At 42.2% G+C, this 18,708-nt stretch overlaps 1 protein-coding gene across 5 annotated transcripts in view; it reads left to right on the plus strand.

Moving 5' to 3' along the window:
• The window catches only part of ADCY2 (adenylate cyclase 2), a 430,631-nt gene that overhangs the window by 374,904 nt on the left and 37,019 nt on the right, over window positions 1-18,708 (plus strand). For 3 of the 5 annotated variants that reach the window (XM_054487685.2, XM_054487682.2, XM_054487684.2), the window contains 3 exons: window positions 819-988; window positions 12,335-12,419; window positions 17,616-17,774. In XM_054487685.2, the coding sequence (XP_054343660.1) occupies window positions 819-988; window positions 12,335-12,419; window positions 17,616-17,774 (414 nt within the window). The remainder of the gene's footprint in view (window positions 1-818; window positions 989-12,334; window positions 12,420-17,615; window positions 17,775-18,708) is intronic. The other 2 variants (XM_054487688.2, XM_054487686.2) reach the window with 1 other exon arrangement.

The raw sequence follows: 18,708 nt of genomic DNA on the forward strand, positions 1-18,708 counted from the left end.
GTCATGCAGACCCTGTGATATAAGCATGTTAGGTCACTGGCTGAAAGTAAGTGAGCTAATGAGTTAGTGAAGGGTTGAATTCAGAGCTATCCAAAGCCTATCTGAATGGTGCCTGCCGTGGTAAATGGTGAGGAAATGGCTCACCTGGGGCAGGCCTGCCTTCAGCTTGCTCTGCCCTAAGATAGAAGATACCAGCTCTCTGGCTCCCACTTGCTTCTTCCACTTTCTTCTGGTGCCTGTCAAACTCCTGGGGGATTCATGACTGACCCTAGTCAAGGCTTTTAATTTAAGTCCTTCTGTTTTAAATAGGCCCTCTGACACACAAATTTCTCTTTTAATAAAATGTCTGGGCTTCCTTATGCTTTTAACAGTGTTATCTGTAATGATTTATATTCTCTTAATGAATTAAAGAATTGAAAGGCCAAAAGAGATTCCATAGACTTAACTTACATTTAAGGAATTTATAGGAGGCCACAATGTTTTCATTTTCAAGAAATAAATAACACTGGCTTATAATGATGTGTCTTCCATATAAGTTTTTTTTTTTTTTTACAATTTATTTCTAAAAAGTGGCAATATACATGCTTCTTTTTATTTATCATGCAAGGTTGGGTCGGAAAACTTTGGATGATTTTTTTTTTTTTAATTTAATGTATCCAGGCATTGACCACTGGGTCAAAGATAAGAAACAAGCCTCTGTCTTCACAGCCAGCTTATATGTTGACCAAATGAGATTGGCGTTGGCCCCTGATTGTAATTGTTTCAGCATTTCTCAGAAGAGATCCTAAGTATTTGTCTGGTGTCCTTCCCTGTTTCAGTACTTTATCTACAGCTGCATTCTGGGACTGATATCCTGTTCCGTGTTCCTGCGGGTAAACTACGAGCTGAAGATGTTGATCATGATGGTGGCCTTGGTGGGCTACAACACCATCCTACTCCACACCCACGCCCATGTCCTGGGCGACTACAGCCAGGTCTTATTTGAGAGGTGAGCCACTGCCTCTTCCTTCTCTTACTTTAGTTCTTTCCCAGCCTGTGGATAGCATGAGCGTGTGTTGAGTAAATGCAAGTTAGCGATGTCATTGTCATTGATAAATCATTCTGAGAGAATTTCTTTGAAGTGATGCTTCAGAAAGATAATATGTGTTTTTGTTATAGATTACATCTGATTATGTATTCCCAAACACACACAGAAGATGTGAAGTGGTTTGGAGAGAAGAACTGTGTTATAACTGTACTATGCTGATAAAAGTAATCTGAGATTGTCCACCTCAGCACTGTTGACATTTTGGACTAAATAATCCTCTGTTGTGGGCGCTGTTCTGTGCGTGGTAGGTAGGGTGTTTAGTGACATCCCTGGCCTTTACCCACTGAATGCCAGAGTCTCTTCTGCCCCAAGTCATGACAACTGAAAATGTCCCTAGAAATTGCCAAATGTCCTCAGGAAGGCAAAATGGCCCTCAGTTCAAAGCAAAATATTGAAAAAATAAGTAGCTGTATTCACAAGTTACAGTGTTACATTTTTCACTAGAGATTTTCTAAAATACTGTTATGGGGAAGGGGAACTATCAGTCCTGAAAATTCTTTGTTCTATGGAGAAATTGACTTCCAAGAAAATATATGGTTGCTTTAGGTCTTTCAACCGTAAGCCTAGATGCAGCAAGAATGATTCTATCAGGTGCACTCACTCAGGTTTATAACTGGTTTCCTGCTACCAAATTACTTCCATAAGCTTATAATGAATATTTGTTTGAAAAAAATTGTTTTAATAATTATGATACTCTCCACATCACATCTCAAAAACAAAACAACATTTTGTAACAAGTGTTAGGTTTATTTCTGAACCCACCAGATGTCAAAGTATTTTCTAGGAGTGTTTTGCACTGTCCTCCATCTTATTTCTATATTTATTTTAAAATATTTAAAATATGCCTTAAATATTTGCATTGATTTATTACTCCAGAAAGTTGTTTTGTGTTGACAGTACATGGCCACCTATTTCTCCACTGGAGACCCGGTGTTAGGAATGGCAGTCATCGCACTGTGTAGACATTTCTTACCAATAAGAACCTTTGCAGAAGGTGCAACCCATTCTTTTCACCTAATTTAATTTTCATTATCCTCCACACAATGAAACTCTACTAATCTGTAATCAAGCTTAAGGCAGTGGAGTTGCAAAAATGCATAATTGTGTTTATGATTCCTTAGCCAAAATGAGAAGGGAAGTTAATTTTCCAATAAATTGTCAAAATTGCCAACTAAACATGTTTTACTATTGCTCTACTATATCCAGAAAGCCTGTGTTGTATTCCTAAATAAATGTAGCATTATTGATTTTCACACGCAGCTGATAACGCTACTAAGTTTCCCTTTATTAAATTTAAAGCACCTGAATATGTTATGCATCCGAAGCAAAAGAAGAAATCAGATTAGCAAGTTTCTGGTGTGGAGAGAATTGCTTCTGGGGACCTCAGTGAGGCGCTTGAGGAGATACGCAATCTCTGAGTGGAACCCTAGCAGCAGGAGACTAGTTATCAGGTTGAAGAAAAGGAGTTTTGCCTTTAGATCACATTCACTGTATTAAAGGTATTTTGTATTTGCGCTCAGTTTGTCTTTGCAATGACCTTGAAGCTAGGGAGACTGACTTGAGAAGCCTCAGCGACTTGCCTTCACTTCCATCAGTAAAGCCAGCATCCTCCTCGGGGGCACACACCTGTCTCTCACTTCCTAATTTTTAAAAAAAATTTTGTGGATACATAATAGGTATACATATTTATGGGGTACATGAGATGTTTTCATACATCTTGCAATGTGAAATAATCGCATCATGGAGAATAAGGTATCCATTCCCTCAAGCATTTATCCTTTGTGTTACAAATAATCCAGTTACACTTTTTACTTATTTATTTATTTGAGGCAGAATTTTGCTCTGTCGCTCAGGCTGGAGTGCAGTGGCACAATCTGGGTTCACTGCAACCTCTGCCTCCTGGGTTCAAGCTATTTTCCTGCCTCAGCCTCTCTAGCAGCTGGGATTACAGGTGCCTGCCACCATGCCCAGCTACATTTTTTAAATATATATATAGATATATATCTATCTATATATCTATATATATATATAGATATATATATATCTATATATATATATAGATATATATATATCTATATATATATATAGATATATAGATAGATATATATCTATATATATATTTAGTAGAGACGGGGTTTCACCATCATGTTGGCCAGGCTGGTCTCAAACTCCTGGCCTCAAGTGATCCACCCACCTCAGCCTCCCAAAGTGTTGGGATTATAGGCGTGAGCCACAGTGCCTGGCCTCTTTTAGTTTTGATTGTTTGTTTGTTTGAGATGGAGTCTCACCCTGTTGCCCAAGCTGGAGTGCAATGGCATGATCTCTGCTCAATGCAACCCCCACCTCCCAGGTTCAAGCAATTCTCCTGCTTCAGCCTCCTAAGTAGCTGGGATTACAGGCACCCACCACCATGCCTGGCTGATTTTTGTATTTTTAGTAGAGATGAGGTTTCACCATGTTGGCCAGGCTACTCTTGATCTCCCGACCTCAGGTGATCCACCTGCCTCAGCCTCCCAAAGTGCTGGGATTACAGGCATGAGCCACCGCACCCAGCCTTTGTTATTTTTAAATGTACGGTTAAGTTATTGTTGATTATAGTTGCCTTGTTGTGCTATGAAATAGTAGGTCTTACTCATTATTTTTTACTACTTCCTAATTTTCATCAGAAGTTCTGGCACTTCTTGAACTGATCCCTGAACAGGCTGCACAATATTATCAGAAGCATCTTCAATGGAAAGATGAGTCTTACTGATGCAATAGCAGAAAAGCATAATACCTCAAAATCAATGAATATTCTATGATGTCCACTTAAAACTAACCCCACATGGGAGACCCTTAAGAGTGGGAATTTAGAAGCCCCCCAATTTCTCCAGCCTCATTGCCTGTTTTACGTAACCCTGTGACTCGTGCCAGAGGTAAAACCAATCAATGTCAATATTTTCTTTCTCTTTTCTGAGATGCAAGAGCTTTTCCCCATCAAATAATTGACATCAGTTTTCTCATCCTTTGCCTTGCTTATTGATGCTGACACACACTTCCCAATATGAAAGTGAGATCCTAAAAAAAAAAAAAAAGCTGTGTAGCATGGTGCCTTGAGAGTGAACATCACTTAATCCAAAGCCAGAGGTGCCCCTGAGGGCGGGAGCTGGCTCACAGGACGGCCAGGCAGCATTGCCTTTTCTGATTAAGCCCATCTGTGCCATTGAAGTCACGGCATTTTGTCCTATCCCTTTGGTGACCTGTCTCTGGGCACCACATTCTTGCCTCATTCTTACTCCTTGCCTTCTCTCTTCTGTTCTGGTCTGCTTTCTGGGACCCTTGCTTGGCTGTGGCAGGTCAGTGTCCTTCCTGTCCACCCAGGCCCCTAGACCTGCTCCTCATTGGCCTTGAGTGCTCCGACGACACTGTGATGGTTAATGTTAGATGTCAACATGATTGGATTGAAGGATGTCTAGATAGCTGGTAAAGTATTGTTTCTGGGTGTGTCTGTGAGGGTGTTGCCAGAGGAAACTGACATTTGAGTCGGTGGACTGGGAGAGGAAGACCCACCCTCAGTGTGATGGGCACCACCCAATCGGCGGACAGCGCAGCCAGAACAAAGCAGGTGAAAGAAGGTGGGATAAGCTAGCTTGCTGGCTCTTATGGTTTTCATCTTTCTCCTGTGCTGGATGCTTCGTGCCCTTGAACATCAAACTCCAGGTTCTTTGGCCTTTGGACTCTGGGACTTGTACAGCAGTATCTCCAGGGTTCTTAGTACAGAAGGCTGCACTGTTGGTTTCCCTGGCTTTGACGCTTTCGGACTTGGACTGAGCCACTCCCAGCATCTCTCTTTCCCTGCTTTGCTGACGGCCTGTCATGGGGCTTCACCTTGTGATCCGGTGAGCCAATTCTCGGTAATAAACTCCCTTCTATATATATATATATACATCCTATTGGTTCTAGCCCTCTGGAAAACCCCAACTAATACATAGACCTCCCTCAAGCTTCTGGCTTTCACCCCTTGGTGTGCCTGAGGACCAAGCAGCTCCTCTGTCCTGTTTCACCCAGGAAAGGTGGAAGGTACCCATCCTGGATGAAGGGGACATGGCCTTTGTTGCCTGTTAACCCCTTTTCTGTGATATACACATATGGGCTGAGGACTTTAACACACTCTTCTGAATCACGCAGAAGAGAAGATCTCAACCAAATACCGTGGCTTATGAACAGTGCCTGCAACTGTGCCTGGTGTCTAGTACTCAAAAAACATCTGTTGAATGAATGAACAAAAGCACGTCATGCTCTCAAACGATGGGAAGAGCCTGACACCGGCTTCCTGAAATCTCTTCGCCTCACCTGCTTCCCTGAAGACAGAGTCTATCTCCAGATCACTGAGGATGTGTCTTTTAGTATCCATATCAGGTTCTGTTTATATCTTTATATTTCAAAGGAAAGTTCAGGGAGGGCATCTCTGTTTAAAGGCAGTGCTGGCCATCTTCCTCTATACTTTGTCCTGCGTATGACTTCATCATGGCTCCTGTGGCGAGGCCTTTTCAGAACGAACTTGGCATTGCTCATGGGCAAGGCAACAAGATGTTACAAACCAATGGAGTTGGCAGAGGAAAAAGGAGAGGTATGCACTAGAAAAACTTCTTATCAATGAATAGTTAAGAAAATGGTATTTAAGACATTCTTACACATTCAAGAGTGTGGAAAGTAGACTTTTCAGGAGGAAAAAAAGACCACTCAGAGAGAGTGTGCCATTGAAAATCCATTAGGAAGGACGTCAGGAGGAGTGACCTGCTGGGACGTGATTCGGATAAGTCGCCTCCTGCTGAAGGTAGCTCGGGAGTTTCTCAGATGTTTCCTATTCTTTGGTGCTCACAGTAGTCCTCCATATTGTCTGTGAATTGATCAATAATGGTTGTGGTTCCTATCTATGACACTGTCTCCCAAATCCCTTAGCCAGAGCTGTTGAGACACCAACTGCTCTTCAAGGTGATGGTGATGTTAATAACAACTGATGTTGCTGGAAGCTGTTTTTGTCTCAAAGACACTTATCCTTCCCATGACAAAGGCTTGCTACTGTGTCTGCAAGAAGTTGTCAGATTTTTCCTGAGTTTTTTTTCTTGCAGAACTGAAAAGTCTCAAGGGATGGGTGTTACTTCACTTGGACCAAGCCATTATGTTAACTCACCTGGAGGCTAGAAATGTACCTTTAATTCTAGAGACACATGTACCTTTAATTCTAGGGACATGGAGAATTAAATGTACCTTTAATTCTAGGGACATGGAGAGCTTGAACAAAGCAGATAACTAACAAGGATCCCTAAAGACCAATTAGTTCTGTGCTGGAACTTTAGCCCAGTAAAATAAGTACTTTCTGGAAAGCACATAAATACGGTGTTTAAGCAGCAGTGATAAACAGTGCTTAGCCTCATCCAGAAGCTCTAGATTGCAACTGGCTGAAATGTCTGCAAAAGTTTACCTTCCCAGCCTTAGCAACAGCCTCCTATCAGGAAGAGCACTGGAGATGCTCGGACTTGCACCTGTCATTGAGATGCATGAACTAAGCACCTTCCTTGTATTTTTCTGCTTTCCTTGATTTTCCCGTGTCTCATGGAAATCCCAATGGCTGGAATTTTGGATATTGCGATGTATTTTGACAGTGTCCTAACGAGGGATTGATTGATGATGAACTGAAGGAAAGTCTTGAGGAAGAACAAGAAAACCGATCCCACACAGGAAAGGTCAGGAAGAGCTGCAGGCCTCACCCTGGGGCAGATGGTCTGTGGATATTCCCAAGAACCTGAAATTGTTTTCATGTCTTTTCTTTAAATGAAGAATATATTTCAAATTTGCATTCCAAGCCATAATATAGTCAAGTTAATATTGAAAATATTTTCAATTCCTTTCAGATTTACCATCTCTTTCCCCACTCTGCCTGTTTCCTGCACCCTATGCCATTTCAGAAAGTGAGGAGCACAGCATGCTTTTCTGTGCCTGATACCCACTATCAGGGCAGCAGGGAGGGAAGCAATCCCAGCTGCCTAACTTTAACAACAAAGCAAGTCGTCCTAGGGCTATGCAGGGTCTAACAAGCTTCTTTTCCTTCTATAAAGAGCAACTGTTAGTGAACTACTTCTCTATCTGACCTAAAACAGAAAATGTCCTGTGGTTTAGACTCATCTGCAGGAAGAAACTCGATATTTAGGCTCTTTTGTTTTGTTCTGTTTGATTTTAGAATGGGGGGAGGGATTCACAGGGCCTGTGGCATAGACTCCACAGAATGTGCAATGCTTCTAATCATCAGTTCTTCCATGTGATGCTAAAGCCATGCCCAGCCCAACCACATCAGATCGCACTGAGGTAGCAGTGGCTTCCGACTTAAAATCACTCTTCTTCACAAAAGGAAACCACAACTGCATTAATCAGGACACATGATTGTCTCCACAGCAAAGGGCCAGCACTCCCAATCCAACCCCCCAACACACACACACTTTCGTCATCTCTTCTGACCTGCCACTGCCTCCGGAGCTCGTTTCTAAGCAGGAGCCTATTCCTTAATTTGTGGTTCTGCTGCAGCACTGGCATGTCTGGCTTGGCATTTATGAACACAGCTCTGAAAAAATGGGAGCCTTTGAGCCATCTGTCCCTGGAGGATGTTGGGCCATCTTTGCTGCAAGTTCACATGGCATTCTGGTCCATCTGTGTCCAAGCCAGAGAGGAGAGAATGCCCAGAAACCCCTTAGGGAAGATGAGCCATTTCCAAGCCAGCACAGTCATTTGTCCACTCATTTATTCATTTTCACAACACACTTGTATTGAATGCCCTTGATATGGAGCATGGGAACCCTGGCTGAGCTGTTGATCCCATACTTTACCAGCCAGCCATGGGCCAGGAGGAAGGTACTGCCTCAGTGGCTCAAGTTTGGGAGAAGAGTCCAAAGAGGAAATCCACAGGATCTGCAACAAACACAGCAGGAGAGGGCACCATGAAAGTAGACCGAGTGTGTCTTAGCAATTCCCTGCTGCTTCTCAAGTCAGAGTTAGATGAAGATTTTCTGACAAGGCATGGGACTGACTTATTTTGCCTTATGCATCTTAACCTCAGATTAGTTTTCTGGGGTGTTTTATCTTGTTTTACGCAGGACAATGTTGTCTTCTGGCTCTGTGATTGAGGTCCCAATCCCTTGCTGAGTGAGGCTCAGTGAGCAGACTCGTCCTTGTGGCATTATCAATTCGGACAAGACATTTGCTTTCTGCATCGTTTGACATTGACGATTCCTGAGGATTTGGGGGTCACTTGTGGACAAAGCCAGGCATTTTCTAACGTAATGGTGTAACCAGAGGCAGGAAAGAAAGACAAAAGATAGATTAGCTGAAGACCATGAGGATATTGTGTGGGTAAAGGGGAAGGAAGTCATTGTCTCCTTGTTAGCCTGGTCTTTATGAGCCGTGGCCCTCAGTGATCAGTGAACCAATTTTTTTATTTATCCCAATTAGTGACCTGAGAAGATACGATTTTACCTCAGCTAACCACTGTTAACGACACAACAGAAATTAGACTCCTTTGGGTACTTTTCTTTTTCAAAATATTCACCCACAGAAATGTAAAGTTTTTGAAGGTGGGATAATGTTTGTGTCTATGTGCCTGGACTGCTTTCCCTCCTGAGAATCTTGAAAATGTCCTTTTTTACTCCATCTGAAGTGTCTGCCTTAAGGTTAGAGGCTGGTTCACTAAGCAATTCCTCCATCTCCCTCACCAGTACGTTGGGGTGTGGTGTTCTTTTGGACTCCTGAAACTTGATGAGCAAAATGATTACTCCATTAACAACCTCAGGCAGAGGACCAACTGCAGACACCTGTGTGGCACGTGAGCATCTGAGTCCCCAGTGTCTGATTTTTAGATATGAAAGGAAGTGTGTTCCATCACATTTTGGCTACCATTGTTGTGTTGGAAATCATATAGTTAGAAACTTTCTCAGTTATTTTAGCTGTATCTTCTCTACTTCATAACTCAATGACGGTGCCACCCTAACACATGAGAGTCCAAAGTAGATTTCATCCTTAAAACATAAAGGAGAGAGAGAGAAAGAGAGAGGGAAAGAGAGAGGGAGGAGAGAGAGCTCATACCCAACTAGCTGTGCAGCTCATATTTCTCTAAACAGCTGACGTGATTGGTGGTCTGAATTGTGTCCCCCAAAATAAGATATAAAGCTTCAGTCCCCAGTGTCTCAGAATGTGACCTTATTTGGAAATAGAATCATTGCAAGTGGAATTAGTTAAGATGAGGTAATGCTGAAGGAGGGTGGCCCCTAATCCAGTATAAGTGATGCCCTCCTAAGAAGATGGCCAGGTGAAGAGACAGACACACAGGAATGCCACGTGATGATGAAGGCAGGGATTGGAGTCACGTGGTGGCAAGCTAAGAAAAGCCAGTGATGGCCAGCAAACCACCTGAAGTGAGACCAAGGCAAGGAAACATTCCCTAAGAGTTTCAGAAGGACATGGCCCTGAGAACATCCTACTGTCAGACTTCTAGCCCCCACAACTCTGAGATGATACATTTCTGTTATTTTAAGTCACCTAGTTTATGCTATCTCATTATACCAACTCTAGGAAGCTAATTCAGAGATCAACACAACTAACTACTCTGCCAGAAAGATGTCCTGGGATTTTAATGTACCTCTCCCTGTCTCCCACCATGCTCCATGCTCCTCCTTCTCCCCGCCTTTCCCATGTACACACAAAGAGTGAGGTGATCTAGGAACGGATCTACGGTGGAGAAATGTCACTGAAACCATAGGGGCCCTAACAGCATCCATCCACAAGTGGCCCACACAAGAGAGAAGTCCTTCAGTAGAAGCTGGCAGTTCTCTTTTGCTAACGGAATGAAAGAAGTCTTCAGAAATCCAAGTGAAATCCAGAAAAGCCAGATGGAGTCCCTAGTAGTTGTCAGAGAACTTCAGAAGAGAAAAAGGTGGCCGTGTTTTGGTGTGCCAGTTGGCTCTGTGGGCTGCTGGTGCCTCGTGATTCCTGGGATCCATTTAGGTCTGCACTTTCAAATCCACTCCCCAGTCCTGCAGGGAGAGCCTCTGCTGGTCTAGCTTCCTCCAAGCTCCCCCTCCACCCACGGCTATTCCTCAGGAAGACTCAAGATCTGGGAGATGGGTGAGCAGGGTATTTCTACCCCCATAAACCAAGATTCAAATGCATTAATGTGAGGACTCCCCAGACAGGATTTCTCCCAATAGGTTGCTTGTGTGAATTTTCTGTCTGATTAACTGAAAACCCAGCCAGGTCTTGAATTGTCTAAGAGGGTCCTACCTATGTCTCTGTCAGTGAGAGGGATCTAAGCTGGCTCTGTATGTTTGGGGCATCTGGTCCTTTAGTTAGAAATGCAAAGGGGACTTGCGTTCTGATTTGTTGCACTAATGAAGCTCCTATAAATCCTGGCCTGAGATTTACTCTTAGTTTAGGAATTATGGGGGTGGTGGGTAGAAGAAGGGGATGTCATAGATGCTTTCTCTGGCCCCTTGGAATTGTAAAGTAATGTGATGTTCACAAAGCAGCATGCCAATTAAAAACTCAGCCTACACTAGCTTCTTAGGATGTTGTTAGCTGTGTGGTACCACTTTCACTATTCAATATAGCATGAACATGGTCAATATAGGGTAAAAAGAGTTTAAAATTCATGAAAGTCAGAGTCAGAATTGGTTTTAAACATCTGCACCCATCGGTCACTTCAGCTGTGCTGTTGGACACCGCAATCATAGGCTCAGGAAGGAGCAACTTCATCTTATAAAATCAAAGCCAGTGAAACAAGAAGGCAGCACTGCTCCCCAGCGTCATTCTCAGAGAGAAATGGTGACCTCCTTAAGTTTCACGAGCTCAGATTCCTCCAGCCGCCGCAGGTTTGGTGGGGAGGAAAGAACTCCTAATGCAAGCACAACCTTATTGGAGAGTTCTCTGTGGCTCTAAGCCCATAAGCCACTGGGACCAGGCAATTCTCTTTCCTCATTCCTGCAGGAATCCACCTTTTCTTTGCGCTTGAGTCTTTCATTCTGTTAATAATATTCTCCAGTTTGTGTTTCCTTATCTTTTTCTCTAGTTTCTTAGCCCCACCCCACTCCCCTAACTTATCATTCTGTAATTAATGTTAAAAATCACAAGTACCATTTGGAAAGAGTTTCCTATGTGTCAGGCTCTGTGCCAGGGATATAAATATTTAATGTAGTGGCTGAAACAGCCTGCATGGTAGGGGTTGGTACCCACCTTTGACTGATGGGGAAAGTGATGTTTGAAGGGGTTTATGCAAGGTCCTGTAGCTCAGGATTGAAACCCAGGCTCTCTTGCTTTAAAGCCCGCCTGGGCTTTTTAGTACTACACCAAAGCCTCTTGTTATCTCATTTGTCCTTGAACCCCCCACAGAGAAGCTGGAAAAATAAAAAAAGCAAGGACAACACACAAGCAGAAAGTGATGACCTGCTGTTTGTAGTTGATCAAATGCTATCGATGCTGCTTATGTGACATGGTGTCCATGCATTATCCACTTTTATTTTTCGAGTCTTAGTTACAGTCCTATGTGGGAAATGTTCACATGTCAGCATTTGAAGGATGTGTGGTTGTTCACTGCCTGGAATGTGATAGTGAGGATTGGGGGAGCCCACCCAGTGTAGTGACATCTTGGCAGGGATGCATGACTGATGTCATTTATTATCAACTTGAACCTGAGGTCACTCGGGCAGTGTACCCAGAATTTTCATCTCTGTTATGCCTTTGTGATACAAAATCATATGAAAGAGTGAATAAGATTGGATGACTGCTTGAAAGTTATATGAAACTGTGTAATTCAGCTTGCAGAAATTAAGTTCCGTGCTTCATGTTTATACCTCACGTGATTACTCATTTCAAGCATACTGTCTCTTTCCGAGAGTAATGATGAAAACATTGAAGAAACCATAGATCCAATTACCCATATTGATCCCAGAAGTATAAAGAAAATGTTAATATTCTTGTATGTCTTCTTTTCATATTTCGTATAGCTTGATATAAAGTAGGAAGTCTGTATGATTTTACTGTGCTCTCAAAATAGGGATTTTTGTTTTGTTTTAATGCAAGCTGGGTTTGGAAGGAGATTTGAAACATGTGTTTGGCTGGTATATGATGTAGACAGGCACTAGAGAATCTGATATTTGTTGATATTCAAATTCTAAGTCCTGTATGCATGTTGTTTTGTTGCGTTGTTGTCTGTCTGTTTTTTAATAGACCAGGCATTTGGAAAGACCTGAAGACCATGGGCTCTGTGTCTCTCTCTATATTCTTCATCACACTGCTTGTTCTGGGCAGACAGGTAAGAAGTCTGTTTATACATATGTATGTATACCTTCTCTAAAGTGCTGTATTAATAGTGCTTTGCTGTGCATTGTAGTTAACCTTCTTGGAAACAGACATCTAAGAATCAGAATCATCTTATCACTGAAGTTAAAACTAGTTAGTACAGGGTGTGGATGCTTTGATATAGACAAAAGGAAAAATATCTTTCTTTTTTTCCACAAAAGGCAAATGTTATGAATGGCTGAAATTTTAATCAGTTAATTTCCTGTTAAATCTCAAAACAAATTTTGTAGGTTTTGTAAGCCTACGAAAGTGTTCCTTCAATAACTGACACTATTTGAAAAAAAAAAAAAAATCTCCCCTTGACTAGGGCTTTCATTTGCATTTCAGAATATGTAGCACACTTGTTTGAACTGGGCCTGAATACCTTTGCTGTCATTTGCAATCATTCCTAGAAATATGATCCCCTGTTAAAAAGTTTTATTTTGCAATGCAAATGAAACTGTTCTTCCTTCTTTGGTCCCTCCACCCCTTCTGGTCTCCCATAGAGGCTGTGGGTGCAAGATTTTTCAAGACAATTATTCTTCCTCTGCCTTCAACAAAGACAGTTGCCCAAAGACTACAAGACTCATCTGAAGCCAAGCACCTCTGCCTCGTCCACAGTCTGTTTTAAGTTCTATGAAGGGTGGTATGAAACAAACAAAAAACAATGATTTATGTATTTGGAAAGAACCCATGAAGAAGCAATGCCAATTCAATTAAATCTGCCCAATATCTAAGAGGTACACTATATACTTATGAGTTTGGGTCTGGCTTCCAGTTGGCTTCCAGTTCTCCCCACCCAAAAGCTGTTAGTAATTGCATAGACAGTTGGACCGAGTCTGGATCTGGCTGTCAGGCCAGCAGTCCGGGACAACTGTCCTCCTCTAGCTTCCTAAGCAATGTGAGCTGCAGCCTCCCTAGGAGCTCATGGTGCAGCCCTCATCCATCTCCCTAGCACCGAGCTGTCCTGTCCTGCTGCAAAGCTGTTTGAGGTCCCTTCTTCCCACCCCACCACCCCTCTTGCATTTTCTCTGTTCTGCATTCTTCAGCTTGCAGTTTTGACAACCTGCAACATATCCAGTTCTTTTTCCCTGGTTTCTCCTGCAACCCATTTTTCTTTTCTCACGACTGGCCATCTTTCTGCTCTCACTCATATGGCAGGCATGCTCTCCCTTGAGTACCTTATAATTTAGATGTGAGAGAATTGCACTTCCTTGAATAATATCACCTAGATGATCATTTCTCAGAAAACAATGCAGCCATCTCCTCTGTGGGATCACCTGTTTCTCCATTTCGTACTGGAGATGCTTTTTCCTGCTAGAATCATCTCTCAGATTCCTTCACAGCAGCAAATTTTAAGAACCTAGTATCAAATTAAATTATCCCAACTTTGTTATTGGTCATTGAGATGATACACATTCAGTACCACTACATAATTATGGTTGAGTCCAATGGCTGACAGTTGATCCATTACCCTCTAATTAAGATGAATAATCAAAAGTGTTCAATATTATGATTGAGCACTAATTTTACACAATTGGGTTGATACCAGTCTCATAGGGAGTCATTCCATTTTTGTCTTTAGTGTAGCAAAAAGTAATATTTACATCTAGAGGCCTAGAAAAATTATTACTCCCTCTAAAGGATTTACCATTCTTCATAACCATTCTTTAACACCAGCTATAAATCACCAAATCTATATAAGACACTGTGGGAAATACCAAGGTGAGCCAGGAGGCTGACCTGCAATCCAAAATCATTGAGTGAATGATTTACTAAGGCCCCAAGTCTTCTGGGTAAGAACTTTGAAGTCTGTGATACAGTGCTTTAGTACTCCCTTCCCCGAAAGGAGGGGAGGTATATCACAAAACACTCCATATTGGAAATAAGATTTTTCAAGTGCCATAAGTCAAGCATTCATGGCCTCAGTTACTGTATTTCCTGACTGGTTTATTAAATGATAGTATATGCATTTTGCAACCTATTTTCATTGTTATTTGTCCTGCTCCATGACCATCTTTTTTGAAATGATGGAGATAAGTTTGCTTTCTGAGCAAATCAGTATACTAAATATTGCTTTAGGTGTCTAAGTAGCCTTGAAGAAAACATAACACATCTCTTGTGCAACAGGTACAGTACTACTTGCTGTACTAAAGTCTAGTTTATGATAGATGTGATAGCCAACTCAGGGGTCTCTTTTGAAAAAGAAAGAAGCTTAGTGTCTCAGCAGAGCTTAAACAGCAGCACATTGAGGTGGGATACATTTATACTATAAAACCAGGGGACAGTCTACATGACCTCAGAATGAAGCTGTTGTTTTGTAGGAAAGCTTAGAACCCAAGCATCTACAGGGTCACCAACTGCCCTGTACTCCAGCCCAGTGACTGGTTCTTCTGCCTATGTAGAAAGATGTGAAGCCCTCCATTCCTCAGGTTGTTTTCAGAATCAGAAAATCTCAGAACTGCCCTTGAGGCTGTGCTAGATGAGAGCCCCAGCAGGGAGGGTCATGGGGTCCCAGGCATGTCCTGGAGGATTCGCCCGGGCTCTTCCTTCTGTCTCACTCATTGTTGATAGAGCCAATGAAAAGCAAATTCGGTGTCTCTTCATGGGATCTGGGCCCCTGAAAACCTGTAGAGTAGCCCCAGGCAGAATCCGAGAGGTGGGTGGCAATCCGAGGGATGGGAGGCTCTTGAAGCTGAGGAAGCCTGTGTGTCTCTCCCTGTTCCTCCCCTGCACACAGAATCCTCTGTCTCCTCCGCAGCACTGCCCTCCCCGAGTCACCCAGGCAGGGGCTTCATCCTGGCCTCTGCTAGACACTTGTGCATGGCCTCCCGCCGTGTCTCTGAGTCAAATCGCCCCCTCCTTTCTCTTGTAAGGACACCCGTCTTGAGGTTTAGAGCCGACCCTAGATCCAGGATGATATTATCCTGAGATCTTTAACTGAATCACATCCGTAAAGACATTATTTCCAAATCAGGTCACATTCGCAATAACAAGGGTTAGGACTTGGAACTATCTTTTGGAGGATTATTATTCAATGCATTCCATTTGATTGGGGATTTTTTTTTAAGTCTTTTTTGAGGGAGCCCTTCATATGAGCTGCTAATGTGCCAGCAGCAGTGTCTAAACGAGCCTCTGTTTAGACAGAGGATTCTAAACAGATTGCATTGCTTGGGAAGGTGATAGATGATTGATAGATGGATAGATAAATAGAAAGGTAGGTAGGTAGATAGATAGATAGATAGATAGATAGATAGATTCGGCAAAATGTCATTTCGGTTCAGTGCAGCTGGTTCCAAAATACTCTGATTATTTTTAGTAGACTTACAAAATGCTTACCTGTTATGCAATAACAATGGCTCTGAAAACCTGAGCAACATCCTAGCATGGCGCACGGAAACCTTTCATGCTCACTTGGGTTGGACTTGCTGCCTTAACTGCTCCCTTGGAGGTGGTTTCATCTCATGCTTCACTTTTGTCTAATTTGAAGTGCGCACCTGTGTTTTCTCAATGCCCCCACCACTGGTTGCATCTATAATTTTAGTTTGAAGCCAGACACACCACTGATTTATTTTTTTAAAAATCCATTCTTCAAGTCAGAAGGCTTTTCTAGTCAATGTAGTGCATAATTTCTATCAGTCCATGGTGTGGAAATTCTGGCATGAATGTGAAACTTTAAATATAAACAAACTTTTATTTTTGGGGTTTTGTTTTTGTTTTTTGAGACACAGTCTCGTTCTGTTTCCCAGACTGGAGTACAGTGGCTCAATCTCGGCTCACTGCAACCTCCACCTCCTGGGTTCAAGTGATTCTCCTGCCTCAGCCTCCTGAGTAACTGGGATTACAGGCGCACACAACCAAGCCTGGCTAATTTTTGTATTTTTAGTAGAGACGGGAATTTGCCAGGTGGGCCAGGCTGGTCTCAAACGCCTGACCTCAAGTGACCCACCCACCTTGGCCTCCCAAAGTGCTGGGATTACAGGCATGAGCCACCATGTCTGGCTAAATGCTAAATATAAACAAACTTTTAAAATATCTTTTTGGCAGTTTTTTGAAAATACCTTACTACATGAGATAAACATAAATGCCACACCAGAGGAGGAGGAGTTTTCCTAATGTATGGCAGATAATTTGAATCAAACATAACTAATGAATGACCATTGTTCTTTCAAATTTCAAAATGTGGATTTTAAATTTTTTTAATTCCCATTTGTGCGTGAGAGGCCATCTGTGTGCATGTGTGTGTGTTTTGTTTTACTTTGTACTGTCATTGGTAGAATTAGTCAACTCAACAAAGCAAACCAAAAACTCGCAGTTAGCTCTTCTTTGCATTTATTTGTCAATAAGTGACTATCTGTGTGAAATATACACTCTCCACTAAGCCCTTCTATTACAGGAGGATCCATTCAAGACTATTTCATTATATTAAATTATTTACATCATAGGAGGCATAAAATGATGCCAAGACTCTTTGTCAGTAATTGGGCCTCTCCATTCCTACAACGTTAGTAATAACTACTTTTAAAATACATTATATTTTAATACATTATAAAGCATGAACACAGGTTTTTACTAACAGGCACTATCTTAATTAATATCAAAATGAACTTTTCTCTAAATGTAACGAATGGCATTCTGTCAGAACAGCACAATCCCAAGTGGAAAAAAAGTCCATATTTTGCAATGATTACATAATTGTACAATTTGTGTTAGGGAAAAACTAATTTACAAATGCTAAAGGCAAACTGCCATAAACGAACAATACAGTTTTTATTCAAATCATCAAAAAATGCACTCTCTCTACAGAGGTATTTTTCATTTTTCATTTATTCATCATTTATATTCTACAATGCCTCTTTTCAAAAAATAATTTAAGCCATCTTTTAGTAGCATAACTTTGCAGGAAGCTTTAATGGCACTTTGAATTTAAGCCTCCATATAGCTGATTTCCCTGTGTCTGAGGCTGGTTCTTGTTTTTTGCAAATCCATGTCAGAGGTTGACTGAAGGACATTTCAGGGACACAGAGGGCTTTATAGGGAGGGTGGAAGTTCTGTTTGGGGGTTCTTTTTTCAGTTTCATTTTGTTCTTTTTGTTTTCTCTTTAAAACCTCCACTCTCTGGCAGGACAAGATGCCTATTGTTTCTTTACCTCTGTGTCCTCTTGTAACAGAATGAATATTACTGTAGGTTAGACTTCTTATGGAAGAACAAGTTCAAAAAAGAGCGGGAGGAGATAGAAACCATGGAGAACCTGAACCGCGTGCTGCTGGAGAACGTGCTTCCCGCGCACGTGGCTGAGCACTTCCTGGCCAGGAGCCTGAAGAATGAGGTCAGACCAGGGGGGGCTGGGGGCTGGGGGATGGGGCTGGATGCTGTGATGACCTGGGTGAGGGCTGAAAGCTTCTTCAGTGACATAAAGGCTGCAGTACTTCGCACATCTGAGTGTTCAAAATGGCCAAGATTGGCTTGAATTGTTCAGTTTTCAAGAAAATATTGATTGGTTGTAGAGATATCAGTTGAGAATAGTGGGTTAGAATGACCTCTAAAAGTCTGAGTTTGGAGGTGGATTCATTATTAGAGATTTTTTCCCCAATCATGTAAAGTTCTGAATGTCTATTATGAGGCACTAGGATCCCAAATATGCCTCCAAAGAAGCCACTGCTCTCTCCCCAGTGTGGGAAGAGGCCTGCCTTACCAGCATGCAATGGAGGCTCAAACCAAGAGGCAGCGTTAAACCATGCCTTCCACACGCCCCCTGTTTCCCCACACTCAGCTTCCCTGAGAGCCTTCCAAGGCTTTTAGAATTTCAAAGATACCAGATACACAGTGAGTGTGACAGGATTTAGGAGTTATCTACGCAAGAGCAGACCAAAGACCTGAGTCCATCCGTTAGAGTGGATGGAAATGGGAATTTCATGGAGTGTTTATCCGAATGGATTAGCTAGAGTTGCAAAGACTACAATGTCAGTTAAATATTGAAATGGGTTTTGAAGAGAGATGTTGTGAGATGTCTTTAATATTGTATTGCTGAAGTGCAAGAGAAAGCAGATGTGTCTACATTTAGACTTAACGTGAGAAGGATGTATCTGAGCATCCACAGGATGCAAAGCCCTGCGCTCAGTTCTGTGGTGTTTCGCAGATGTCTGAGATGTGTCAACCAAGAAGTGTCTGAGACAGGTCTCAGTCAAGTTAGAGGTTTATTTTCCAAGGTTGAGGATGGTGCCCAGGAAAAAGAAACACAAGTTACACTAGGATTCTTGGCC

Source organism: Pongo pygmaeus, chromosome 4, assembly GCF_028885625.2.
Source record: "Pongo pygmaeus isolate AG05252 chromosome 4, NHGRI_mPonPyg2-v2.0_pri, whole genome shotgun sequence".
Taxonomy (NCBI): Eukaryota; Metazoa; Chordata; class Mammalia; order Primates; family Hominidae; genus Pongo; species Pongo pygmaeus.